At 45.5% G+C, this 27,318-nt stretch overlaps 2 protein-coding genes and 1 long non-coding RNA gene across 4 annotated transcripts in view; 1 reads left to right on the top strand and 2 right to left on the bottom strand.

The window, feature by feature from the left end:
* PGAM1 (phosphoglycerate mutase 1) overlaps positions 1-27,318 on the bottom strand; it is a 152,485-nt gene that overhangs the window by 7,278 nt on the left and 117,889 nt on the right. The gene's annotated exons all lie outside the window — the stretch shown is intronic.
* On the top strand, positions 1,997-24,783 carry RRP12 (ribosomal RNA processing 12 homolog). Its single transcript, XM_083737928.1, has 34 exons — positions 1,997-2,226; positions 2,865-3,106; positions 4,247-4,330; positions 6,032-6,108; positions 7,092-7,197; positions 7,657-7,773; positions 8,028-8,166; positions 8,315-8,442; positions 8,751-8,849; positions 9,061-9,152; positions 9,242-9,353; positions 9,894-9,994; positions 10,090-10,204; positions 10,490-10,632; positions 11,530-11,651; positions 12,423-12,487; positions 12,610-12,772; positions 13,036-13,190; positions 14,707-14,774; positions 15,887-15,980; positions 16,764-16,922; positions 17,062-17,142; positions 18,050-18,155; positions 19,119-19,226; positions 19,610-19,767; positions 20,132-20,223; positions 20,638-20,796; positions 20,988-21,160; positions 21,287-21,400; positions 22,327-22,376; positions 22,614-22,692; positions 23,302-23,369; positions 23,838-23,917; positions 24,316-24,783. The coding sequence occupies exons 1-34, from the start codon at positions 2,088-2,090 to the stop codon at positions 24,416-24,418; spliced, it is 3,891 nt and encodes a 1,296-aa protein (XP_083594054.1). The 5' UTR covers positions 1,997-2,087; the 3' UTR covers positions 24,419-24,783.
* Positions 9,286-27,286, bottom strand: LOC310844214. Of its 2 annotated transcripts, XR_014564000.1 has the most exons (5): positions 27,162-27,286; positions 22,956-23,022; positions 11,463-11,638; positions 10,453-10,612; positions 9,286-9,412 (listed from the first exon to the last, which is right to left on the bottom strand). It is a non-coding gene; the product is annotated as an uncharacterized lncRNA (long non-coding RNA). The 2 variants fall into 2 exon arrangements; XR_014564001.1 differs by lacking the exon at positions 22,956-23,022 and having other exon boundaries at positions 27,162-27,283.

The raw sequence follows: 27,318 nt of genomic DNA, 5'->3' as shown, positions 1-27,318 counted from the left end.
CAGTAGACACTTAACACCTATAGCACAGGCTCATAGCCAGTCCAAACATCAGGGGTTTGCAACTTTGCATGCTTGAATGTTCCTCTTCTGTGGCAGGGAATTCTGCCTTTAGAAAGCTAGTGTGTAAAGGAATGAAAGTCCCACCTTATTTTCTTCCTGTCGTGCTCAAAGCAGGGCAGATATCTGACCCCCACCCCAGCTAAAGTGATACTGGCCTGACAAAATCTTCACAAAAGTGTATGAGAGAATGTGATGCTAACAACCAATACCAAAATGAAGGTCTTCTAGGCTTGCAAGTTGAGCGTGCTGCTTTGTGGAAGTGAGTCATGGGCAGGAGTGACACCCCAATGCCATATGCGCTGCGTCAGGAAGATTTTGGGCATCACATGGCAGGACAGAGTCTCAAATAAAGATGTGCTCTCCCAAGCCCACATTCCCAGCCTATTTGCACTTCTGTCTTAGCAGCCTTGGTCATGTACACATGACCAGACAGGCAGGATCCCCAAGGATCTCTAAACTACACCAACTCTGTGTTACAAAGATGTCCACAAACACAACATGAAGGTTGACAACATTAATCTTGCAGTGTGGGAATCCCTTGCAGATGTTCACAGTGCCTGGAAACAGACAGATTGTGTATCCACAGCATGGACCAGAGGAGGAATGACAGCTGGGAGGAGCACAGAGAGAAGCAAAATCACAGTGCACCTGTAATGGATGTCTTCCCCTCACAGGTGCCAAATCCAACATGAGCACCCACAAAATTCCCCATGAAGGGGCTTGGCACCCACAAATGTTGCTGCCAGGGCCATGCACACTGCATGGCACCATGGGCCCGGGCACCCATGGTCACAGGTCCAAGTTGGCACTCCTGCTTCCTCTGCCCCACCTGCAATAAAACATATATTTCCTGTATTGGTATCTAGAGACACAGCAGGTGCTGTAACTCTCCAGTGGTTTGACTTTACCTCCAAAAGGCACACTCTTCCATAAATGGCCTCCAAGGCACCTGGTCACAGTGTTGACACTAATCAATGCTGCCTAAGAAGGCACTGTGCCTCCAGGTTACCCAAATTTCATACAAGACAAACTGGTGTTATATTTTCCACCAGCCTTGCTCTTGAAAACAAAATGTAGCACTTTTGAGTGCTACATCTAGCTTCACTAACAATTAACCCCAAAACTTGGGATCTCCTCCAAACCGGTGCCTAAATTATTCAGGCATTTTGCCACATCCCCCAAACTGTGAAACAGATACATCAAACTATCCATTTGGAGTAAATTGGACAAGCTGGGGTTTTGAGTGCTGTTAACTAGAAAACACTGTTTGGAAAGTGCTGCAAAGCTTGAGGTTCCTGCTGCAAAACAACTGCAAAACTTTGGCACTGGTTTGGAGAGTATCGGACAACATTGGGTTTTGGGGTGACACCCATGACCCCTGGTTTGATGTATCAATTTCTCAGTTCGGGGGCCACTGCAAAACTTCAAATTGGGCTGAAAAACTCTGCAAAACGATTGCAAAACGTTGGCACTGGTATGGAGGGGATTCTAAATTTGGGGGTTTGTAGTCAATACACCAATACACGGCAGAGATGGAGTTGGAACCCATGCCTTTCTGCGAATAATTGTCAAGAAGGAATGGGATCAACGAATATGGCATTAAACAATAGTTTTAGTTAATTAAAAAAAAAAACAAGATCGAAATCCGCTTTATATCTAATTTTTGCTATCAAACCTCACCACGCTCGTGAACAATTTAACCACCTTTTTAAAAAAAAGAAAACACCTTCTGCTGCCATAGCAGACAAATAGACTCATCTGGTGAGTCAAGGACTTGCGGCAGCATTAAGATTCTACTCCCGGCCTTTTACGCCCACTACGCTTTCGTCGCATACGGAGGGTTATTAACGGGGTCGGAAGTGGATGTTGTATTTTTTTCCCTTTACCTCTTTGGATAGCGGCGGAAAACGTTGAAGGGAAAGCGGAAGTTGATTCTCCGCACGGAGGCGGATAACCGGAAGTACTTGGAAAACAAGGCGGAACTGAGGAGCTGCACGTGGAATTTCTCGTGGCCTGCGCCGTTCAGAATGGGGCGTTCGGGCAAGCTGCGCTCTGGCTCTGCCAGTAAACTCAAGCGCTGGCGCAAGGGGCATAGCAGCGACAGTAACCCGGAGGGGAGACGCTACCGCCTGGCTGCCCGGGGTCGCTTGCTCGCTCCCCGATCTGGTATGTGCGGCCAGGATAAGTGGGGGAATAGAATGCACTTATAGAAGGAGGGGGGATCGGAATAGAAGGGATTCCGAGAGAGAGAAATCTGCTACAAGGGCTTATGGCGTCATGGGGTTGAAGAAAAGCATTCTTCACCCGGAGAAATGTACTTTGTTTAGTTATCCAACGTTATTGAACTTTAAAACCGTGGAACTGTCCGACATGAATGAGTTCCTGTACCCACCCTGTGTGATATAGCTGGTGTCAGCATCTTATGTGCCCATAACACAATACAAAAGACAAGAAGTACTGTATATATTTTCTCGTATTAAGTGTGACATTTCATTTTCCACGGCCACCCTTGTTGCTATGGGTCTGCTACCGCTGTCTGTAGTGCTTGTTCATTGATGGTTAAGTTGGAATAATAGTTGTGGAAGGATACTTGTGCAAACTTTGATACCAAGCCAGTGAGTAGCTATCTAAAGCCGTGGCCAGCCTGTTGTGGATTAATCTCCTTTCTGGATTGCCTGGAAACAACTTGGCTTGTCATTTGTGACTCTCTTGGTAGGCCTTATATGGACAGAAACCTCATAGCAATCCGTTATGAAGTGTGTTCCCTCCCCAGTGTTGATTGAAGATTTGTCTTTCCCTTACAGAAAACAGTAACCTGACTGTGGATGCTCTGAAACTGCACAATGAACTGCAGTCATCAGGACCCCTGCCTGCCTCACGGGATGGGGAAGGGAGTCAGCTGCACATGGAGGAGGATGACAATGCCGAAACTGCTAAGACCCACAAATCTTCAGCCACCTTCCTGAGTGGACTGAGTGACTGCACCAGCCTCACCTTCAGTAAAGTGCAGCGTTTCTGGGAGTCCAACTCTGCGGCTCACAAAGAGGTAATTGAATGCCAACTCCTAGGAAGTCACAGGGGCAGTGAAAGGGAGGGGCAAAGAATATTGGGGGAAAGCAGAGGAAAAAGTCAGTTTTTGACTGTAAGAGGAGATGGAGTGGAAGAGAGGCCAGCAGAGAAGAAAGTGGGTAAACAATACATTAGAAGGAATGCAGAAAAGTGGATACCAAGCAACCAAAGTGATAGACTAAAAGAAGTTACAGCAGTCAACTGACAGTGTGTCACACAAGCAGCAGTTATGTTCTTAGCTCATTGTTAACTGCCTTAAAGCTACAATATTAATAAGTAATACAGTGGTATCTCGGGTTACAGACGCTTCAGGTTACAGACTCCGCTAACCCAGAAATAGTACCTCAGGTTAAGAACTTTGCTTCAGGATGAGAACAGAAATTGTGCGGCGGTGGCAGCGGAAGGCCCAATTATCTAAAGTGATACCTCAGGTTAAGAACAGCCCTCCGGAACGAATTAAGTTCTTAACCTGAGGTACCACTGTAATCATATAAGAGTTGCCAGTCTGCCTCTCTCCGTTTGTAACTGAGAACTGTGTGCACTATATTTGTTATTCAGGATTGAACAGTTTGTAGTTGATGGCTGTCTAGTAATAATGTAAGAGATGGATCCTCAGAGGCACATTATGAATCCACTGGCTTCTTGCTACATGTTGGGGGCACTTCAATTCCTTCATTGTTCTGAGGGAAATGGAGAAAGAATTGCTATGCCGTTTTGGAGATTTAAAGCAGAACTTGAATTCATACTTAGATTGCAAGAATGAGAAAAAGTGGGCATTGTGCCTCTGTCTCCAGATTGAAGGAGCAAGTGAAATGAATGTCAATCTACCGCTCTTCTCCCTGGATCTCTAGTTCAGACACAACCCTCCTACTCTCATGTCAGCTCAAGAGCCTAGCACAGTGGTTATAGATAGCTGATCTGCTCTTCCAGCTATTTGCTTATCTATGTCAAAATCATGCTGACCAGTAATCAGTGGTGAAGTTTTCAGTCTCTCCGGGAAGCATTCATAGGGATGGACAACAATACTTACATGTAGGTGTTGGGGTGGCATGTTGTGAGGGAATGTTAAATTAATTTGGGCTTTAATCTGAACTCTCACACTTGTATTCTTTGATAGATATGTGCGGTATTGGCTGCTGTCACCGAGGTGATCCGAGCACAGGGTGGCGTGGAGAGTGAGACAGAGTATTTTGGTGCATTGGTAAGTACCAGTACTGTGAAATGAGGCAGGCAGGAGCTACCTGGAGGTTTCAGATTACTAATATGTACAGTTGAGTGTGGTTACCAACAACTGCTGTGATCGCAGTACCCACCAATAATCCCAATAAACAAACAGACTTGACCGTCATAGGGCAAATAGCAGACAGGAAGTAATGGCAAGACCTTGTAGCATTTGCATGAACAGTTTATCTTGCTTCCCTTCATGCTTTTTACTTATTTATTTTATTACTATGTTTATATCTTGCTCTTCAAGGAAAATTTTCAGGGAAGCTTAAATAAAATTCAGTAAGCACAACCAACACCAATCCCACTGGATGAAACAATTCCAAACACCAGTCGGAGTGGTGGTGGTGAGATAAGGCTCCACTTGATATGCACTCAGCCTAGGGAACAGGGAAATATACCACTAAGAAAATTGTAAAATGGTGCATCCATGGTAGCAACTGCAGAGGGAGCCAATGAACTCATGATAACAATTAAGCCCCACAACGCAGCCCTCGTCTATATTTCTGATACTCATATACTATGCGTATGCTATGATTGGGTGCTCCCTGCAGCATAGCCTGCATTTTATCATAACAATATGGGAGGTGGGGGAAGATTGTCACATGAGCCAGCATATGGCCATGTTGGTGTTGCCATTATTATTATTTAAATTTGGATACTGCCCTTCATCTGAAGATCTCAGGGTGGTTCATAGCGTAAAAATACAGAATAAAAGCACAAAGTACATACCGTAGTTTTCGCTCCATAACACACATTTTTTTCCTCCTAGAAAGTAAGGGGAAATGTCTGTGCGTGTTACGGAGCGAATGCTTCCCTCCTCCGTGGCTCGCTTTGAAACAGCAAAGCGAGAGAAGAGCCACTGAATGGGGAGGAGAGAGGGACAGAGAGCCTGCTTCTTTAAAGGAGCAAAGCGGGAGAGGAGAGGAGCTGCTTACATGAGTGTAAGCGGCTCCTGTCCGGTTGGCTCCTTTAAAGCAAGCAGGAAAGATTTTCAGCTCGCTGGGGGGCGGGGGGAGGAGGGAGAGAAGCAGAAACTGCTTGCTTTAAAGGAGCAAAGCGGGAGAGGAGAGGAGCCTTCTCCCCTTATACCCCTCTTCTGCATTATTAGCAGCATCCTTCTCCACACACCCCACGCATGCTCCTTGTCCCTTGAGTGCTTTTCCTTCCCTCCCCACTTAAAACGTTTTTACAAAGCACAGATCCACATGGATCCTCAGGATTTTTGCACTGGGTCACCCCAAATTCACCATCAGATCACATAGCATGTCCATGGCTACTGTTTGCCCCAAAAAAATCACGCACCCACTGTCGCCTGGGGCCACAGTGGTGCAAAATTGTGGTTACAAACATGGATCCACATGGATCCTCAGGATTTTTGCATTGGGCTACCCCAAACTCACCGTCAGATCACATGTCTGTGGCCACAGCATGAACCACAAAAATCAGACACCCACTGTTTCGTTTAGAATATTTTTTTTCTTGTTTTCATCTTCTAAAAACTATGTGCGTGTTATGGTCGGATGCGTGTTATCGAGCGAAAAATACGGTAATATAAACATAATAAGAGCAAAAACAAACCAATAACCTAAAGGTGCTCCGTTAGACTTCAAGATGCAATCCCAGGGAGTCCAACATCCTTTCTAATTACTTCCTGCACCATACTATGTCTCCTCAGATGACTACTCTGGAAGCTGTGGAATCTCCAGAGTCCCTGGCTGCTGTTGCTTACCTGCTGAATCTGGTGTTGAAGAGGTGAGTTCGAAGAACTTGAGAAAAGTACTTCTGGACCAAACCAGTGACCCACATCAGGATGCTTTAGAAAAGGATTAGAACAGTTGATGATGCAAGCATAACCTTCAGTGCTATCTTGACTATTTCCCAGACAAAGGCTGATCTGGATGTAGCTATTGAATGCGTTGGGCCCTGTTGTGAATCCATTTACACTCTTGACCTCTTTTTTCTTGTATTTTGGCAATGAGTCCCCAAGATAAATATCCTTCCACTTTGTGTTGCTGTTGCTTTTTAATTGATTGACACATTAATATGATGTGTTACTGAAATAAAAGTCCCCTAGCAATTTTTTGTCCCTGACCTTTTAAACTGTCCTTAATGATAAAAAAATCTTGAATCTATTAGACATTCATTTTCTGGTATTTTTTCTGCAGCCCTCATCACTCAAGCACTTCTGTGTACATTTACCACTTAGATAAGATGACCAGAATTCCCCACCATGACCCAAGTGTGGATGTTGTTGCTCTTACATTTGACAGTGGATAACTGTGCAAGTTATGAAGTACAAGAGCTGGTCTGGGCCTTTGGTGACTCTCTTGTCTTTTGAAATAGAGTGGGTGATTCATGTACTGGGAGTTTAGAAGTATAGGGTGCTACCAAACTAAGCCTAGCTGCAAGAGAGTAAAGTTCCTTGGAAGCAAAGGGTAGTGGAATATAGTCATACCTTGGATCTTGAATGCCTTGGCTTCCGAACAAATTGGCTCCTGAATGATTGAAACCCGAAAGTGAGTGTTCTGGTTTTCAAACATTCTGGGATTCCGTGGTTTCCGATTGGCTGCAGGAGCTTCCTGCAGCCAATCAGAAGCTGCACTTTGGTTTCTGAACATTTTGGAAGTTGAACAGACTTCTGTAATGGATTCCGTTCGACTTCCAAGGTATGACTGTACATGCTATTGTTTTTGCCTAACATTGATGCCTCCTCCTATCTCTTAACTCCCAAATAGGGTACCAGGTCCTGTGCTGATCAAGAAGTTCTCTGATACATCAAAGGCCTTTATGGGGATCTTAGGCTCCCAAGCCTGTGGAGACTCCACCTCGGCCCTGCGCTGGGTAAGTGTTTCAGGAGAGGACTAACTGTGCGGCAGGAGGGACATCTGGATATTGGGTGTAGGCAGCTGTTGTGATTAATGGAATCCTTTATGTAGTGTGATGTGCCCTTGTGATTGTATTGTGAAATCCCTTTGTGATGTTTCATGGGAAATAATGCAGAAATGAAATACAGTATAAATAAATTAAAAATGCATGTCCCGGAGTCAGGGGCCATTCTGCATAGCTTTTTGGTTTATTGCTTTTCACCCCACCACCCCCATAAGCAAGGTGTGTGGAGCAGTGCTGGGTTGAATGAATCCTGTTGATAGGCCCAAAGATAAGTGGCGTAGGTAGTGGTGTCAGATGCATCAGAAATTTAAAACTGAGCCCCTGGCTTAAGGGCTCACTCGTGTATATGGAAGGATGTTTCTTGGCATAGTGATAGCACTCTATGTCCATCCTTAATCTGTCTCCTTTCAGGTGCTCTCCTGCCTAGCTACATTGCTGCGAAGACAGAACCTGGTAGCTTGGAATTACCCTGTGACAATGCAAGTTTTTCATGGCATTCTGAGCTTTACTGTCCATGTCAAGCCCAAGGTGAGTTCACATCACCTACCCAGCCAGTTTCACTGCACTTGGCAGCATGCACCCCAACGCTGCCACAGTAACTTTCACTTTTGTTTCATCTGTTAAATGTATGTCCCACCTTTCCATGTGGAATGCCTATGGGGGCTAACAATAAAGTGTAATAAGAGATGTAGCCCATTTCCAGTATGTAACTGCTTGGAGTTGGGCATGAAGTAAACAGCCCAGCTCACCACCCTCTCTCCCTCCCCTTTCCTCGGTTGCAGGTCCGCAAGGCTGCTCAGCATGGTGTTTGCTCCATCCTGAGAGGTAGCGAATTCCTCTTTGGGGATGGGGCTCCCTCGCATCACCCAGCTGCATCTTCTGCTGCCAAGTTCTGCGTGCAAGAGATTGAGAAAGCTGGAGGTACTGGAGACGGGAGATTCATGAGTTGTGTTTTATTAATATTTGCAAGCTGCTCTGGAACAAATCTCCCTGAAGGGTGGGGTGTGAGTTTTATAATAATAAACTCTGTTGGAGAAGGTAGCAGTGCTAGACCTCTTTGGTTTTCCAGGTGCCAAAGAGGCCACAACCACTCTTCATGTACTCACTCTGCTGCGTGACTTGCTGCCCTGCCTGCCTGCCCCGTCTGTCAAATCTTGCTGCGAGACCCTCCTTCGAGTTATGACCCTCAGCCATGTGGTGAGCTCTCTTCTGTTGGTTAACAGTGGCTTTGTGGTGCTGCCTCTGCTCAGGGGATGCCACACCGCCCAGTGGGGAGAGCCAACATGCTTCAGTAAGAATGAAAGCATAAATAGTCTTTGTTTGTTACCAATGGGGGCTTGGTATGAATTACCTATGTTCCCTCTTGAGGATGGGAAATAATTGCCCTGTCACTTTAGGAGGGACACTCCATTACCATATTTGGCACACTGGCTTTTGTGGGGGAGCCAATGTATCTGGTGCTTTTAAAAGAACTTATTTTTACACATCTTCTCTCCACCCCCCAGCTAGTGACAGCATGTGCTATGAAAGCTTTCCACAGCCTCTTCGTTGCCCAGCCGCCCCCATCCTGCCTGCCAGCTGAACTCAATGCCCAGATCATCATGGTGAGTACTGTAAGAGTCAGGCTAGATGAGTGGGAGGTGCATAACCAGCCGTGGGGGCTCAAATATTTAGTTATTCATTTTGGTACATATATATCCTACTTTCCAAGGCAAAAACCCTTCTCAAAGCAGTTCACGAGCTAGTATCAATACAACTTTGAAACAATGCAGATTCAGTAAACAACCAATAATGCTATCTATTCTGCTTTACCAGGCCCTATATGACTATTTACCCAGTGAAAATGACCTGCAGCCTCTGCTGGCCTGGCTATCTGTCATGGAGCGGGCACATGTCAATCTGGCAAAGTAAGGAGGAGAGCAGTGGGGAAGATGGATGGGTGTTGTTGGGTCTACTCCCCAGCTGGTCCATAACAAAAGGTCTCTCCATTCTCTAGGCTGCAGTGGGATCTGTGCTGGGCTCACCTTTCCCGTCTCTTCAGTGCGGCAATGAACTGCTTCCTTTCTCCTCACACACAGGTGGCGGCGGCTGCTGCTCAAACCCTAAAGGTACTGTGCCATCTTTTCTCCCAAGTGTACCATGTAGGGCTGTCAAGAATTGTGTGCTGCTGCTGAAATAAAGATTTGTTTGGCATTTCAGTGAAAGTAAGCGACCCCACTCTCCCCAAAAGTCCTCTTTGTGAATAGACACCTACAGAGAACTTTTGCATTGCCAGCTTCAGTTCAAGCCCGTGATGTAACAGGATACTTGGACCTACAGCCAGCTTGCTGCAAGTACCGAAAGCCTGCTTTAAGGAGGCATCAGCTGTGCTGGTGGGGAACTCCTTAGCACAGTCCATCACTGCAAGCTTGCTGTATAGCCAGTCAGCTGGCAGCACAAGTTTTTCTTGGCAAGGAATAACTGGAGCACTTTAATGCTCCTGATTGTTTGGCATCTATGTCACCATGTGGGTAAGAGAGCATGGTTTGAGGAAAACTGCCTTGTGGGCCCAATTGGGACACATGCTGGACTTTGCCCATCCCTGCTGTAAGGAGAGTGGGCTAGTGCTAAAGGTCTATGTGTGTGTGTGTGTTTGTCTCTTGTTGTAGGTCTTGCTCAATGAATGCGTGGCCCCCCACATGGCAGAGCTGGGGCTGGTTTCCTCTGCTACCCCCTCTGGACCAGCTGCTCACGTCTGCAAGATGTTCAGGTAGAAGAGGTGGCCCAGCGGGTTGAGGGAAAGAGGTCTAAATCCTGGTTTTGAAAGGCTGCGTGTTGAATAGCTATTTGCTTTTCTCCTTGCAGGGCAGTGGAAGAGGGCTTGACATACCGGTTCCATGCGGCATGGGCCTCCGTGTTGCAGGTTCTGAAGACTTTCTTTGAAGTGTGTGGACATCAGTGCCATCTTGCCATGTGTAAGGTAAATGAGTTTCTGTGGTGACAGCCCTGTTCCACAAGAGACAAGAAGGAATCCCCATGGCAAAAGAACATTTGGACACTGAGGCCCTGCAAACTTCTGAGATGCATTGTTGCTAAACTTTTCTAGAGCTCTTAGGATCGTGAGCTGGAGATTTGTGGATGCATAAATGTGTGTTATACAGTGGATATAAAGAAGTCAGTGATATGAGTCAATATAAGAGGGTAGGCTGTTTTATAACACATGCCTACTTATGTGATGCTCTCTTTCGTTTTCCTTTTTCTGCAGTGCTTACAGTCCTTAGCTGACCTGCGTGGCTCCCCACACTTTCCTCACACTGTGCTGCTCGACCAGACTCTAGGGGCTGCAGTGACCACTATGGGCCCCGAGGTGGTTCTACAGGCTGTGCCCCTAGATATTGATGGCACAGAGTGAGTATAGTCTCTGCCTTTCTGGGTTTCTGATGTTTCTATACCTTCCCATAAGACAAGCCCAGCTGGATCAAGCCATCTAGTTCAACATCCTATTCTCACAGTGGCCATAAAGGTAAAGGTACCCCTGCCCGTACGGGCCAGTCTTGCCAGACTCTAGGGTTGTGCGCTCATCTCACTCTAGAGGCCGGGAGCCAGCGCTGTCCGCAGACACTTCCAGGTCACATGGCCAGCGTGACAAGCTGTATCTGGCGAGCCAGGGCAGCACACGGAACGCCGTTTACCTTCCCCCTGGTAAGCGGTCCCTATTTGTCTACTTGCACCCAGGGGTGCTTTCGAACTGCTAGGTTGGCAGGCGCTGGGACTGAACGACGGGAGCTCACCCCGCCGCGGGGATTCGAACCACCGACCATGCAATTGGCAAGTCCTAGGCGCTGAGGTTTTATCCACAGCGCCACCCGCGTCCCTACAGTCGCCATAGGCAGATTTAAATCGGATTTCACTACCACCTGAATGGGATAGAAATGTGACTGTCTGAAAGGGCATCTGCATCAGGGTTCATATGAAAAGAATAGTTGGGATCCCATACCCTTCCATTAATTAGGAATACTGTTGCATGTTGCAAACTGTTGTTTAGAAGGGGTTAGCAAAATCGCATTTGAATCTGCCTTTGCCATTTAGTTGGATACTCCAAGACCAGAAATTCTTGGACAGGATTGTTGGCTGAGCTGGGTGTTTACTACTTGGGGCTTTCACACCTCCACTATCTTGTGGCATTGTTGTAGCTGAAAGTACTCGCAAAGGCACATTGGCACCAAAATCCAACATACCCAGGTACATTGCTTCTCCAATCCTCTTAATTTTGTCATTTGTTCTCTCTTCTGCTTCCTCCACAAGGGAGACACTGGATTTCCCCCGTAGCTGGCTCCTTCCTGTACTCCGAGACAGTATCCGAGATGCACCCCTTGCCTTCTTCTCCAGTTACTTCCTGCCACTGGCTGCCACTCTGAAACACAGAGGTAACTGACAGTGTAGATGGGCAAGACCATGAGCACATACCAGCAGACCTGAGTGTTGGACCTTAAAAGAGCATGACAACAGCTCCATCTCTAGGGTCTAAGATTGCAGTAGAGCTGTGGTACATTCCGCCTGGAGAATCCATCAGAAAATCTACCATACCAGACATCCCAACACAAAATCCAGCTTCTAATGAGATTTCCCCTACCCTTCAGCAAGTACCAGATTTGGGGTATTTGGGAACAGTGGCGTAGCGTGGGTTGTCAGCACCCGGGGCAAGGCAAGTAATTTGCGCCCCCTAACCCTGAGTGAGCCAGGTAGGGGCAGAGAGCTGCTAGTGCGAGCGCCCCCCCCCTGATGTTGCACCTGGTGCGGCCGGCCCCCCTTGCACTCCCCACGCTACGCCACTGTTTGGAAATACAGAAATACAGAATGAAAAAAAATGTTAAAGCTCCACATTTGAAGTCTCTGTCTTGGGATTTAGCTATAGTCTATTGTTGCATACCAGTACTGTTTGCATTCAGCAAGCAGAAATTCATCCTTTGGGTCTGCACCAATTGTGGCTTTGGATACGGGTTAGATCTGCACAAATATATGGGTCATCTATTGTATGGAGTGCATCATGACAGCAGTTGCCTGTTAATTTCATGAGATTTTGTATAATGTGCAAACTCCAGGTGTCCTACAGGCAGAGTGCATTGATTTTCCCCTTAGGTTAACTTCTTCATATATCCTAAGCTACAGTCACAGACCTCTCTCTTACCTTTCTCCAGCCACAGAGCTTGACGAGGCTAAGCGGAACTTAGAAGCCAAGATCTACGATACACTGCAGTGGCAGGTGAGGCAGCACCCCAACAGTTTTGCTTTGCGTGTTTTCTGCATCTAGGTCTGGCACCCTGTGCTTAAAAGGTTTGGAGAGTAACTGTGGTTTGTAACAATGCTCCTTTCTCTGTCTTTCAGATCTGGACCCTTCTGCCTGGTTTCTGCAGCCAGCCTACCGATGTGGTATCCTCCTTCAAAGGACTGGCACGTACTTTGGGCATGGCCATCAGCGATCGCCCTGATCTGCGGCTCGTTGTGTGCCAAGCTTTGCGCAGGCTAATTAACAAAGGCTGTCAAACAGGTAAGATCTGTCCGTGGAAGTGACCCTTGCTCAGTTTACTCTAGCTAAGTCACTGTGGCCGCAGCTGTTTCTGTGCTAGTTCTGCTTCTTGCTGAGGATGCAAGAGGGGAGAAAGAAGGGTAGAGTGCCTGGCAGGAGTCTTCTGCCGATTCCAACATTTGGAAGCATGCTTTACCAGCAGCATCTTTCTCTCTCTCTCTTTCTTTCTTTCTTTCTTTCTTTCTTTCTTTCTTTCCATTCTCTATGTTTGCTTCTCTTTGCAGAGGCCGAGCGTGCTGAAGTTGGGCGTTTTGCAAAGAACTTCCTGCCCATTCTATTCAATGCCTATAGCCAGGAGGGTGGTGTCAGCGAAAGCCCTGTACAGCGGCGTTCTGTGTTGGACACTATAAGGGCCTACTTGACTGTGACGGAGCCAGGGGTGAGCAAAGCTCTGTGAACAAGACCAGACTTCTGAGAGCATCACCACTTGCTTTTCATTCCACCTTTCCTCTAGAAAGTGGGAAGCCAGCAGGGTTACTAGTTTCCAAATTCTCAAGACTTGGTTTTCAGGGCTTATTTTAAACTTTTTTTAATGTTGTGTTTTAATTGTTGTAACCTGCCCTGGGACCTTGGAATGAAGGGTGAGTAATAGATTGTAATAGCAATATCATTCACCTCATGTGGGCTAGCTCTATAAGTGAACAACGTTGCTAGGAATAATAATAATAATAATAATAATAATAATAATAAAATAAATAATTATAATAATAATAATTAATAATTAATAATAAACAATAATAATTTGTATGCCGCCCATCTGATTGGGGTGCCCCAGCCACTCTAGACAGCTTCCAACAAATTATAAAACCACAGCAAAACATCAATCCTTACAAACTTCCCTATACTTGGCTGCTTTCAAATGTCTTCTAAAAGTCAAATAGTTGTTTATTTCCTTGATATCTGATGAGAAGGTATTCCACAGGGCTGGCACCACTACCAAGAAGGCCCTCTGCTGGTTCCCTGCAACTTCACTTCTTGCAGGGAGGGAACTGCCAGAAGGCCCTCGAACTGGACCTCGGACAAGGGCCATTCTCCTTATTTTAGCCTCTTAATATAATTAATATATTTTTGTAGTGATAAAACAGGATGGATCGATGGGCAAAAGTCTATATACATAAAATACATTTTCTTTTTCTGTTGTAAGTCCCACATATTAATGTAAAAGCAGATGGGTGGATGTGCAGAACACTGACTATCAGCTCAAAATGAAAAGCCCTTTGCTAGAAAGGCTTCTCATCTGCCGCTTTGGAATGTTCACCCTTCAAGGTCATAGCAGAGAACTGAAATACTGCAGTGTTTGCTAGTATGGCTTGCAAAAGCACAAATCAAAATATTGTTTAACCCTGAAGTGTTCACGCAGGAGGTTTTATAGTTGAGTTCTCTTAGGCCTTGTCAGATCCAGTATGGTTGCACTTCTTCTTGCTTCAGACCAACTGGATACAAGCTGGTCACATCTCTAAGGTCTGCCAGTGCTAGGAGAGAGGGGGGGGGGCAGGTGTCTGTAGCTGGGTGGATCTCAAACATGGGGGGGCCTTTCCCCATTAGGGCTAGGAGAATAGGGCTCTGACTGCTGACACCTACAAAAACTGAGGCTGCTCAGTTCAGTGGTTTTTGTTGGGGCAGGGTGCTACTGTTATTGATACTGATTTTTTTGGTATCCTTTTAAAGATTTTATAATAGCATTTATGTGGAAATTGTTCAATTTGTGTACTTTTTGATGTTTTATTTATTGTTTATGACTGTGTTTGATTATGTTTGTAATTATGTGTTTTCCCATGCTGTGAGCTGCCTTGCGCATGTTTTGAACTATGGAAAGACAGCATACAAATATAACAATGTATGTGTGGTGCAAAAGGAAAGCTCTGGGGATGACACTCTCTTTATCTCTATTGCAGATGGTGCATGCTTTCCTAGAGAAAGCTAGTGAAAAACTGACCAGCTCTGATAGTTCAGAGTTCACTAGGTAAGGACACCCCAGAGTTTGGATCCATCTTTTTCCATACAGTGGAGAAGAGTATCCTCAGATGGGTTACCCACTTTTCTGTTACATAGAGGTAAAGGGACCCCTGACCATTAGGTCTAGTCGTGAGTGATTCTGGGGTTGCGGCACTCATCTCGCTTTATTGGCCGAGGGAGCCGGCGTACAGCTTCCGGGTCATGTGGCTAGCATGACTAAGCTGCTTCTGGTGAACCAGAGCAGCGCACGGAAACGCCATTTACCTTCCCGCCGGAGTGGTACCTATTGATCTACTTGCACTTTGACGTGCTTTCGAACTGCTAGGTGGGCAGGAGCTGGGACCGAGCAACGGGAGCTCACCCTGTCGCGGGGATTTGAACCGCCGACCTTCTGATCAGCAAGTCCTAGGCTCAGTGGTTTAACCCTATGTTCATAAAAGTAAAGTAAAGGTACCCCTGCCCGTACGGGCCAGTCTTGACTGACTCTGGGGTTGTGCGCCCATCTCACTCAAGAGGCCAGGGGCCAGCGCTGTCCGGAGACACTTCCGGGTCACGTGGCCAGCGTGACATCGCTGCTCTGGCGAGCCAGAGCCGCACACGGAAACGCCGTTTACCTTCCCGCTGGTAAGCGGTCCCTATTTATCTACTTGCACCCGGAGGTGCTTTCGAACTGCTAGGTTGGCAGGCGCTGGGACCGAGCAGCGGGAGCGCACCCCGCCGCAGGGATTCGAACCGCCGACCTTTCGATCGGCAAGTCCTAGGCGCTGAGGCTTTAACCCACAGCGCCACCTGCGTCCCTTAACCCTATGTTCATAGGCCTATGTAAATCAGTATTGTTTTCATCTTTCTGTGGAGTAAGCCCCTCTCTGCCCCACTCCCGTTAAGCTCCAGAGCACCTCATTGGAGGCCTGATTTTTTCCTCTGTTCCTCCCAGGTGCTCCCCTCTCCCTGCAAGTCAGAGAAGGCAGAGAGAGAGGGATGCACCTGGCCCTAGTAATTGTGGAATCTGGTAGGTTTGCATTGATAAGTAGTTGGCTTTGTACTATTCCCAGGGAGAAGCAGAGTCCTAAAGATTAGCTTTTGCGTTCACGCTTGCTAACTGTGCCTTCCCTGTTGCAGGCTTTCTGTGCTGGACCTTGTTGTAGCCATGGCCCCTTATGCAGATGAGTCATCTCTGCATGATCTCTATAGCACCATCCAGTCTTCCTTACAGGTGAGCTGCCTTTCAGTTGACTGTTGGAGTGTATGCTGTGGAACATTGCAAGCTCCAGGCCTGCTAGCTTTGACCACCATGATCCCTGCTCTTCCTGAGAGTGCCATATTGACATCCTTAAAATCAGTTTAGCTATTACATTTAGGGAGACAGTGTCTTAATCTGTTCAGAAGGAGGCTGCAGAGTTGTTTGACCTTATCCATATTACTTGGCTTCTGCTCCCAAAGTTGTGTGGAATCAGTAGGGCATGTTTGTCTATGATCCATTGCTATCCTGGTCAGGCATAATCAGATAATAACCTAGCTGTCTGCTTTGGGCAACCCTATGGTCCTTGTTTCATGTTGAGTGCCTATCCTTGCATCTTCTTGGCCACAGGGGTAACCTCCTAGGTGTTTTCCCAGCTGTGTGGGAGCTGCTTATCCTTGAACATTTTCTGTGTAGCAAAGGGAATGTTCAGATGATCCAACTGATGCTGATTCTGTGCAAAAGACTCATGTAATTGACCCTCACATTCCATACGCTTGTGACATTTAAACAGTCTCTCAACCACATGGAAACCATTGACAGATATTCAGCTCCTATGCAACTAAAATATCTAAAAGGGACTAGATGGTCCTCAGGTCCCTTCTAACTTTGTAATTCTATGATTCTATAGATGTGGCCTCTACCTGGTTTCTGGAATACTCTTCCCCCAACTTCCATATTGTGCAGGCTGAGAGCCTCTGTTCTTGTGTGCATGCAGTTTGTTTTTGCTAACTAATTTGTCTGGTATAATCATCCTAGAACAAAGACCACAGGATACAGAAGAAGGCTTATCGGGTGCTGGAGGAAATATGTGCCTCTGACAGGCCTGCCTGTCAAAACTTCGTTAGAAGTCATCTGGAGGAGCTACAGAGTGCCCTGCTTGGCTCTTTGCCCAGTGCCACTTCACCTGCCAAGAGGGTAAGGAAGGTGTCTGGGGAGAAGACACTTGTTGCTTTCCCCCCTGTGGTGGGTAAAGCTGAAGCACGGGTGGTGATAGAAATAAGAGATTGCTGTCCCTGCCTGCCTCTAACTCCACACTCCCATTCTTTGTTCCCAGCCCCGTTTGAAGTGCCTCTTCCATGTTGTCAAGCAGCTCGCAGTGGAGCATGAGGACTTCGTTACTGCCCTGGTGCCAGAGGTGAGCAGAAAAGGCAGTGGCAGGCAAGGAATGGGGAAAGTAGGTGGGCATTTGTGTCCGCAGAAGATGGGGAGAAATAGTACTTCTGGGGCTAGAGGTGGGAGCATGCACGGAACTAAATCTTCATCTCCAAACAGAGCCAAGTTATGGTACAAGTTCCACTATATTCTGAATCCCCACATCTTTCTGGCCCATAAATGGAATTTTATCCTCTCCTACCTGCTGCAAACAAACTCAAGCCCTTTGGCAAGTATAGCTATTCAGCATGGAAATCCTCTCTCATTCCTTGCTTGCCTTGTTTCTTTTGCATTACAAACATCTTGTTCTCATGCTGTGAATAAGCTGTTGTAATTCAGAATTAGGAATTTTGCTTCTCCTACCCTGCGATGAGGGAATAAATATATTCTCCCATCTGTGGAGGATGATTCCTGTAGTGGGTTGTTGCTCCCACTTACTCCAACAGGCAGGGCTTATGCAGTTTTGTCTTAGTCCCTGACAGTTGGAAGTTACTGCCAGTTTCTGACCTGCCTGCTCTGCAGTGCTCCATCTTCAGGTTCACCTGATTTGCTCTCTTTTTTAAAAGCAACGAACTAGAAATGTTTTCTCTCTCCTTGAATCTGGATTAGATAGCTACTGCCTTTGTGAAATCCTCAGAAGAAGAGGTTCCCTACTGCTGAAAGTGTTTTGTCTGTTGTCACACATTTAAAAAGATTATAGGTCAACTTGATGACTGTAGTTTTTGTGCTTGGGAAAGTCATAGATTGGCTGGAGCTCTGATTTGGTAATACATTTTAGACCAATGGCTTATATTTCAGTTTTCTCTGAAAGCTGATGCTGATAATACAGTGATGTTGAAAAGTGGGAGGCAGAGGTGGTATGGGGTGATGACAGGTACCTTTGTATTTAGGTCATACTCTGCACCAAGGAGGTGTCGGTGGGTGCCCGCAAGAACGCTTACAACTTACTTGTAGAGATTGGTCATGCTTTCCTGCGCTTTGGCCCGACACCAAATGGTGAGTCCTGGTTTGGCCACATTGGGCTGTTACCAAAAAGAGATGGACTTTTTTGCCCTGTGTCCCCTATCTTTCTGTCAAATGCTGTGTTGGCTCCTATGTACACCCCTTCTATTTTTGACTACCTTACATTGCTTTCCATCTTTGCTTCATTTATTCCAGTAATTTTAGTCAACTCTCCTCTTATCACTGGTCCATATAACCTCTTCTGAGTTTTGCCAAATTTTGCATTTAATTGCTGAATTGAGACCTGGATGAACTTTGTGCAAACTGAAAATCTGTACATATTGATTTTTTGTGTGTAATTCTGTTTAGCAAAGGGCAATCTGTGCAGGGTACTGAAGTCTAACCACCTGACTACTAGAAATCCTCCTTGATTCTCTCCTGTTTCAGAGATCTCATCAGGCAATGCCTATACATTTTTCAGATTATCCTTGAATCACAAGTACTAGAATTTTAAATTTGGCATCTGATATTAAATTCCACACTAATTAAAAAAATGCAGGATTCACTTAGCCCAGATTCACTGAGGCTTTGAATATCCCAGTCTTCCACCCTTGCACTGTATAAAGCAGAACATATTTAACATTTCAGATTGGTTCCTGCTTTCAGAAGAAGGGTTTTCAGTAGCCAGAACACGGGGGCTTTTCTGTCCTTCTTAATTCAGTGTATTATAACTGTTGCCTGTTCCCTTCCCAATATTGCCTATCTACTATTGATATCTGTACTCTTGTATTTTTGGTCTCTGATATTCCAGCTAACTCAGAGACCTGGATGTTAGCATTGTCTCCATCGTGCCTGGGTTCCACTTTTGAAAACCTTTCATTCACATTGGGTTTTCTGCATCATTGTAGGCATTTTCTGGGGGAGCCTCTTCAGCCCCAATCCCACCTGTGTTGGTATAGTTGGTATCTTACTTTTAGCAGTTTCAGTGCAATAACCCCCAGCATTTATTCCCTCCAGATGGAATGCAGCGTTATCTCCTCCTGGTTTATGCGGGCTTGACTGGTTCAGTCACCATGATCAGTTGCACGGTGCTTGCTCTTGCCCGTTTGCTCTTTGAGTTCAAAGGTGAGAGATCTGAATGCCAAAAACTTGCTGGATAATGCTTATAGCCTCAGTAGTTTAGTACACAGAATTCTTCTGCAATTGGCAGGCACCAAAAGTTGGGAGGCACCAAACAGAGTTTGGAGACTATTTGAACTGAGCTTATTGCATGGATACCAATGAATATGTCTAAGGGTAACATGAATGGTTGTATTCACTATCCTGAGCAGAGAGCTCTGTGCCCTTTGGGTTCCAAGCACCACACCAGTTGTAAGCACTGTGAGGCCTGTGCTGGGTTGCTGCTGAGCAGAAAACTTGCTGAAAGTAATCTAAGCCCTGTGTTGTCTGGCTCTCAGTACAGTCTGAAGAATTGAAGTATGTCTAAGATTAGCTTTACTCTACTGCAGAACACGTTGGGTCAGATGCCCTGGAGCAGCTCATGCAGCATGTCTGCCTCATGGTAGGCTCACGGACGCGGGATGTCGTCAAGTCAGCTTTGGGCTTCCTCAAGGTCGCACTCTTGCTCCTGGACACGGCACTGTTGAGTCGGCACTTGGAGACCATGGTGAGAAGGGGGAATACACTAGGGCAGCCTGTAGGAAGGAAGGTTCTGGGAATAAGAGTAGCTTAGTTTGCGTAACTTAAAGGTGACGCAGAAAGGTGCCTGAATTGTTGGAACCTATTTCTGCCCATTGTCTTGTCTAGTTCCTGGCTCAAGAGTTCATGGGTATATATTGGAATTAATGATCCACTCTTTTCCCAGCTTTGGTGAGATGTTGTCCCACTTATCGTGCTGTTGGGAAGCAGTAGAAGCCCGGGGAGGGAGGCAGGTTTGCACACATGCATGAGAGAGAACCAAGGGAATTCATTTCATGCAAGGTGTGGTTGGGAGGGGGGATCAGAATTTTAAACTTGTGCTCTGCTTACAGTTAGAAGCCATAGGAGGATTGACAGACGACATGAGACGCCATTTCCGCATGAAGCTGCGAAACCTCCTCTCCAAAATGATCCGCAAATTTGGGTAACTTCTGGGGTTAGAGGGAGGACCGGGGAGATCCTGTGGTGTGATGCTCAGGAAGGAAAAGTTCTAAGATCTATATCACATTGCTCATACACTGCTCACTCCAAAGCACTTGCTTCTTAGATGTGCTTGTCTTGAACTGTGCCATCTTGGATACAGCTTCATGCGCACAAAACCTATCTTAAGAGTGATGACCAAGCACTTGAGAGTAGTCCAGATGTTGCTGGACTCCAAATGACATTGGCTCTAACCTATATGGCCAAAGGTCTGGGATTAGCTGGAATTTTAGTCCCAGCAATAGGAAGGCCACAGGTTAAGCACTGGTCTAATGCCTGTCTGACTTCTATGACTGGTAGTAGGGGATACGCGAGAGACTGATTTCTGTGACACTGGTCTTCCGTCTTTACTTCCCAGGTTTGAGCCTTTGCAGGCTTTGCTTCCTGAGTCGTATCGCAAGGTGCTGTTGAATATCCGCAAGGCTGAGGCAAGGAACCGCAAGCGGCAAGCTGTGAAACGGGCAGCAGCCACTTCTGTAGAAGAAGGAGGACCATCGCAAAGACCCATGGGGGAGAGGTATTGATGTAGTGCTGGTCTTGTCTTCATGTCATGCCATTGTTGAACCTAAAAGCTACAGTTTTTTAAGACTAGAGCGGGGGGGGGGGGGTGTCTGCCATGGCAAGTGCGTTAGAAGGTGAAGTGTTCTTTATGTTCCTCTGCACCCTCAGTAAGTACTACTTGCATTGCCCCTGCCTTCTTGTTTACAGTATGGAGGAGGTCCTGGCAGATTCGGACTCTGATCTTGAAGATGACATCAAGCAGCACAAAGGAAAAGAAACCAGGAAAGTTCTACGGCAGCAAAGCCAGGCCTGGCTTAAGGAGGGAGAAGGCGATGAGCCCCTCAACTTCTTGGATCCTAATGTGGCCCAAAGGGTTCTGGGTAAGGAGCAGTTTGACAGTGGCACAATCTGCCTTTTCAGTTTGGGGAAGGTGGGAGATCATTTATGCTGAGATAAAGGGGCTGTCCTATCTCCTTGTAAGTCTTTTGTGATCTTCTTTTATGCAGCTACCAAACCAGGCACGGGCCAGGCTGCTAAAATCAGCCATGACTTCAAGGTATCAGCTGATGGCCGTCTCATTATATGTGAAGAGGAGGAGGAGGAAGAAGAAGGGGCTAAAGGTACTGGTGGTCTAATGTATTCAGTTGAAAACTGGCCATCAGTGGTCTACAAACTATGACTGGGCTTGGTATCCAAGCAATAGTTTATGTTAACCAGCTGTGAAGTCCAGTTCCACTATGATAGTATCAATATTGTATACGTTTTTTGATCCCGATACTTTGATGGAATTGTTTGAAGTTAGATAACTTGGGCTTTATGTAGGCTGGTGAACATGTGACTTATTTGTTTTCACTCCAGGGCTTTTGACACTTTTAGCCCTTTCAAATTAAGACTGTTCACTGTCTTCACATAAAATTATAATGTCCTTAAATATGTATTTATTTCAAACTATTTTTATACTGCCCTTCCATTAAAATAATTAAATAATTATAATGTAATAATATAATAATTTACTGGAAACATAAAGCAGTCCAGTAAAACATACAATACAATGTAGGTGCCACCACAGAGAAAGCACTCTTCCATGTAATGGAAGTTAGTGCCATAGGATGGAGTTAGTGCCAAATGGAGTTAGTGCCATAGGATGCAACACAAATCAGCAGCACCTCCTCCAAATATCTTAGGGAACATCTAAAATATGTTGCTCAGGGCTTACCAGCTGTTAAATGTTAACCCAACTTACATTGTTTCCTGGTAATAAAAAACAGCAACCAAAATGTGTGTGGATTATTACAAAAATGAAGTACTAGCAGTTTTTCAAAGAGTGTTCTGGTGTGCTTGTGGCATGATTGCAGCCCTGTCCATACTCTTCTGGGAGTAAGCTCCTTTGAACTCTCTGGTGTTTGCTTCTGATTAAAGTTTTATCATTTCAACGTGTAAAAACATATTGTACAGCTGAAATGCATACTTCTAACTATAAATGCAAATGATTTTACAGAGATGTTTTATTTATTGTTCTCATGCTGATTTTTGTTCTCTGTTACAGGAGTGGATGAAGAGATGGCAGATCTTATGCAGGAAGTCGGGATCCGAAGTGTAAGTACTGAGACACGGGCAGGAGGGGGGGAAATGGGAATTTCAAGCATTTTCTTTAAAGGCCCACACAGTTGCCAAGGTGACTTGCTTGCTGAAATCAAAGGGGAACTGAGCTTGACTGTCAAATACAGTTCTTGTTACCAAGCAGATAATGCAGGAAAGGGAGAAGGCCTTGGAGACCCTAGTGAGAAGCCTAATTCATGTGGCAAGTGCTGATGCTTGGAAACTCTGTTGCAGAAAAAGGCTCAAAAGCGCAGGTTCCAGGAAGAAGCAGATGATGAGGAGCTGGGCACTGATGCAAAACCACAGTATAAGGGTAAGTGCTTTTTTCTGGGCTGGTGGTGTGGACTTAGCTGCCTTATCACATTGGATACATATCCCTGTAATAGGGAAGGGAAAGAGAATGAGATGCTACTGCTTAAGGTTATTTATATACCACCATCTCAGAAAATTTCAGGATGGTATACAATGAAATGTTTACATAAAACACCATTAAAAAGAGTACGAAATAATCATTTCAAGCAGCTGTATAGGCCTGCTGGCATATGAGAGATGCCTGAAAGTCAAAAGCTAGGATACCTGCCAAATCTCTGCTGGAAGAGTGTTCCACACCATGGCCAACCTCTACTCAAGTCCAGTTCGACCTCTGAATCAGGGGATAATGTGTTGTGCTTATCCTACAAAACCACTCAGTGCTGTGTCTTGCTCCCAGTTAAACCTTAACACAGATAGCCCATCCACAGTATGCTTTCTCGTGCTGCTGAAGCACAATAATGTGGTGGGGGAAGTGTTTCAAACAGGCTGGCTGCACTTCAAACGTTGTTGACTACAAGAAGCTTACAATGCAGTGGAGGACTGCGCAGAAACCTTTTTGTATAGCTGAGAGAAGCCTAGAAACTATTCCATTATTTTTTGTTCTTCACAGCTGGAGGTGTTGGAATCCATCGGCCTATTGGCAAGAATGCAGCACCTAGGCAAGCATACAAGGCAAAGGTAAGATTATGATGTAAATAGTTAGGACCTGGCATTGTCGTAACTCCCAGAAGTTGATTATTTGTATAGAGCCACTTTCCCCACATCATAGGAAGCCTTGTTTATTGGACTTACCAAGCAACTCAAGTACAGATTCATAGTCTCAAAGTATGTTAAAAGATATCTTGGTACAGACAATGCAGATTTCTTGTCTCCTACCAGGAAATTTCCTTGACTTACTTATGGCAGTCTTCTACATAGCACTGCATTCTATTAACTCTCACCCTAAATACAGGGCTGCAGGCTGCCTCCCTTTTAAAGACGAATCTCTGTATCTCTAAGCTAGATCCGGTTTTGAATAATTGATCTGAATGTGAGGCATTGCTAGACGTTGTGAAAGCTGATGTGAATGCCCATTTTGGTGGAAGTCTACATTTTTCCATGTCTTGCTTCCAGTCACTAAGCACTGATTCCCTTCTGTTTCTACAGAAAGGCAAAGGTGATATCAAGAAGGGCCGCCTGGATCCTTATGCCTACATCCCACTGAACAGAGCCAAACTTAACAGAAGGTATGATATGGGGATGCTGTGGGGAGAGCATAGGAGAGCATTGTTAGTTCTGCTTGGACACATTGAAATTAATGGCCTTGACTAACTTAGGCCCTTAATTTCAATAGGTCTACTAAGAGTAGAACTTAACTCGATGCAACTCAGTGTCACTGTTCAGGATTTCTCTCTATTTGTAAAATGCTGCCGTGGAGTTGTGTGTGCTTGAAACCAGCTATGTTCTCTTATCTCAAGCACTCTGCTGGATATTCTTGAGATTTGAAGCTTCCTTTTTCACTGGTATCCCAGACCTGCTTTTGCTGCAGAAGCAGGGCACCTAAAGCCTCCATGGGAGAACTACACATGTACTTGCTGTGCTTGTGGCAGTACTCATTCTAACCTCTTCTCTCTCTTTCTGGCAGGAAAAATGCAAAACTTCAGGGACAGTATAAGGGCCTGATGAAGGGGGCCCAACGTGGTGCCCAGGCAGGCAAGAGGCATCGTAAGAAGCAGCCCCATGTCTGAAGAAGACAGGTCCCCTCGAAACTCTCTGGGGTGCAGTTCCTGTCAAGGCAACCTGACTCTGGATCTGGTTGCTGCCACCTCACAACCTGAGCTGCTCTTTGGAAGAGGAATGAGATCACTAATTCCACACAGTTGCAGTGTATACTTTTCTCAGCCAAAAAACGGTGAAGATGTGTATTCTAGCCCAGACTCCCTTCTACTATTTATGGAGCTACGCAGTAGGGCTCTTCTCACCAGATGCTACTGCCATGGTTTTTTTTGCACAACTATGTGTGCTTCATCTAGCCTTGAACTTTGTGCAAGAGAGAGAAGTGTAATGAACTTCTGAGCAATAAATGTAACCAATGGAAGTTGGTTGTGTAAAATTTGCTGTCCCCATCTGTCTACTTTTTCCGGCTTGAAAACTGCCAGAACTAGCAACATAGTTGTGCTTTTGGGAACTATGCTAAACTTTCTAGGAAGTTTAACATTTCTCTGCATTTCAGGATTTATTCTATGAGGAATGTGACTGGTTGGTACTTGTGAAAATTAGAAAATAGTATTATAGTCAGAGGCAGAAAGCTATGAGAAATTCTGAACCAAATTCCATGTGCCCATTTTATATGTTCTCTTGCTTACATACATCCCTGTCAAGGAGTGTACCAGTCAGAACACATGCACAGGGACAGAGCCAATAAATCCACAATGAAGAGAATGCCCACCCCACACACATGCAAAATCATTCCATAGTTCCTGCAATCAGTCCCAGTTGCTCAGGCAGCAACAACACACATCCCTTCACACAGTGAATTTGAACCCCCCCCCCTGCTGCTCACATGTCTTATTAATTAACAAAACACATAGCACAGAGCATCCTTAACTTCCTTCATTGATTAGGTAAAGGTAAGGTAAAGTATCCCTGGACGGTTGAGTCCAGTCAAATTAGATACTCATCTCTTTTGGGACAAGAGAGCAAGCGTTTGTCCGCAGACAGCTTTTCTGGGTGATGTGGCCAGCATGACCACAGCGGTACCTATTTATCTACTCAAGCTGGTATGCTTTCGAACTGCTGGATTGGCAGCAGCAGGGACAAAGCAACAGGAGCCATTATCTCCTTATCAACAAGCTGAGGGTGGACCATGAGTACACTGGCAAGGCAGATGTCAGGAAAAAAAACCTCAGCAAAAGTTTGCATGGCAGTTCATGAGTCACTAACCAGAGCAATAATCACCCAACCCTTTCTTATTTCAAAGGTTGACAAGATCTACAAAAGCCATAATGCACCAAACTATTTTTTGATGCATGTGAGTCAGGGATGGGGTTGCCATTTAATATCTAGCTTGCAACAGTGACATTTCATTTAATAATAATAATAATAATAATTTTTTATTTAAAGCCCGTCCTCCCCAGCCAAGGCCCAGCTCAGAGCGGCTTACAAGCAATAATAAAAACAAGATGAATGATTACAACTTAAAAACAAAAATAAAATACATTAAAATAATGGAACATTAAAATATTAAAATGTAGCCTCATCGCAGGAGGAGAAGGAAAAGAAAAAAGAAAGAGAGGGAAGGAGGGAGGGAGGGAGGGAATCAAATTGGCTCCAAGCCAAAGGCCAGGCGGAACAACTCTGTCTTACAGGCCCTGCAGAAAGAAATCAGATCCTGCAGGGCCCTGGTCTCATGAGGCAGAGTGTTCCACCAGGCTGGAGCCAGAGTTGAAAAGGCCCTGGCTCTGGTTGAAGCCAATCTAACTTCCTTAGGGCCTGGGACCACTAGGGTGTTGCTATTTATGGACCTTGAGGCTCTCCGTGGGGCATACCAGGAGAGGCGGTCCCGTAGGTACGAGGGTCCTAGGCCGTGAAGGGCTACATTTGTATTTGAGACAATACAGAGCCAGGCAGATTTGGTGTGAGGGCTGAGGAGAGAATTCCTCCTTTTGTAGATGCTTGTAATGGATGCTTTAATTGAGATCTCTGTATTGCAGGGGGTTGAACTAGATGATTCTCTGGGTTCCTTCCAACTCTATAATTCTATGATTTTATGAAGATTTAATCCTAAAAGCTATACTATAAAGATAAAACTACTAACTCTGGAATAGTTCCAGTGGCATTACAGGAACAAGCACATCAGTTTACACTATTTTAATTCTAATATTTGGGTAAAAGATGAGTCTTCAGTAGGCCTTGACTAGCAGCACATAGTGATTTTTTTGGCATTTAACAGTTACATCCTGTGCAAATGCATTAAACAAAAACAAATTTTCCCTTCCCCAGGCATTTGAAATCAAATTAATTTGTGCTATTTTGTTAGAGCTAGTTGATGTGGAATTGTAATACCTTGGGGGCGGGGAACCTCTATCCCTTTCTATAGTGCAAGTAGCACTAGGTTTGCACTGCACAGAGTTTTAAAATATGTTCAGCTTTTGGGGGAAAGACCATAACTCTGGTAGAATACAAATGTGTTGAACTGGTCCCTGTAGCTGTGCTTTCTCAGCCTAATTTTGTGCCTCAACTTACTAGGGAAGGTGCAAGAGCAGTCCTGGCCTGCTTATTTTAATTATTAGTTGGCAACCTTATTAGGACACCTACCAACTTGGAAGGGCAGAGAGCTCTCACACAAGTGGACCTTTTGCCACACCAGCTCTGCATCTCCCTGCCATGGCGACAACTACTACCTATTTCGTTAAGGGCGCAGGAAATATACGAGGGGCAGGGGGAGAGAGCTGTTGCTTGTAAGGGCTGAAAGCGCTTCCTTTCGCCTACTAGGTCACAGCATAACACCGTAGCTGTCAAGAAGGCGTTGGAAATGTCGCCGAGAAGACTACAAGCCCCAGAAAGCTTAAAGCCCCATTCTGAGTTTGCTCTCCCCGCCCTCTTGTCTTTGTGGGGTATTTCTCCTCCCCTCTCCTCGGTTTTTAAC

Source organism: Podarcis gaigeae (genome assembly GCF_964106915.1).
Source record: "Podarcis gaigeae genome assembly, chromosome: 5".
Taxonomy (NCBI): domain Eukaryota; kingdom Metazoa; phylum Chordata; class Lepidosauria; order Squamata; family Lacertidae; genus Podarcis; species Podarcis gaigeae.
The sequence above is the reverse complement of the archived record's forward strand: the minus strand, read 5'-3'. Positions and strand labels throughout refer to the sequence as shown.

Coding starts and splice junctions, on each gene's coding strand:
- RRP12 (XM_083737928.1), top strand. CDS start 2,088: ATGGGGCGTTCGGGCAAGCTGCGCTCTGGCTCTGCCAGTAAACTCAAG. Junction 14,775..15,886: donor GATAGTTCAGAGTTCACTAG/GTAAGGACACCC, acceptor TCCCTGTTGCAG/GCTTTCTGTGCTGGACCTTG. Junction 21,401..22,326: donor GGAAGAAGAAGGGGCTAAAG/GTACTGGTGGTC, acceptor TCTCTGTTACAG/GAGTGGATGAAGAGATGGCA.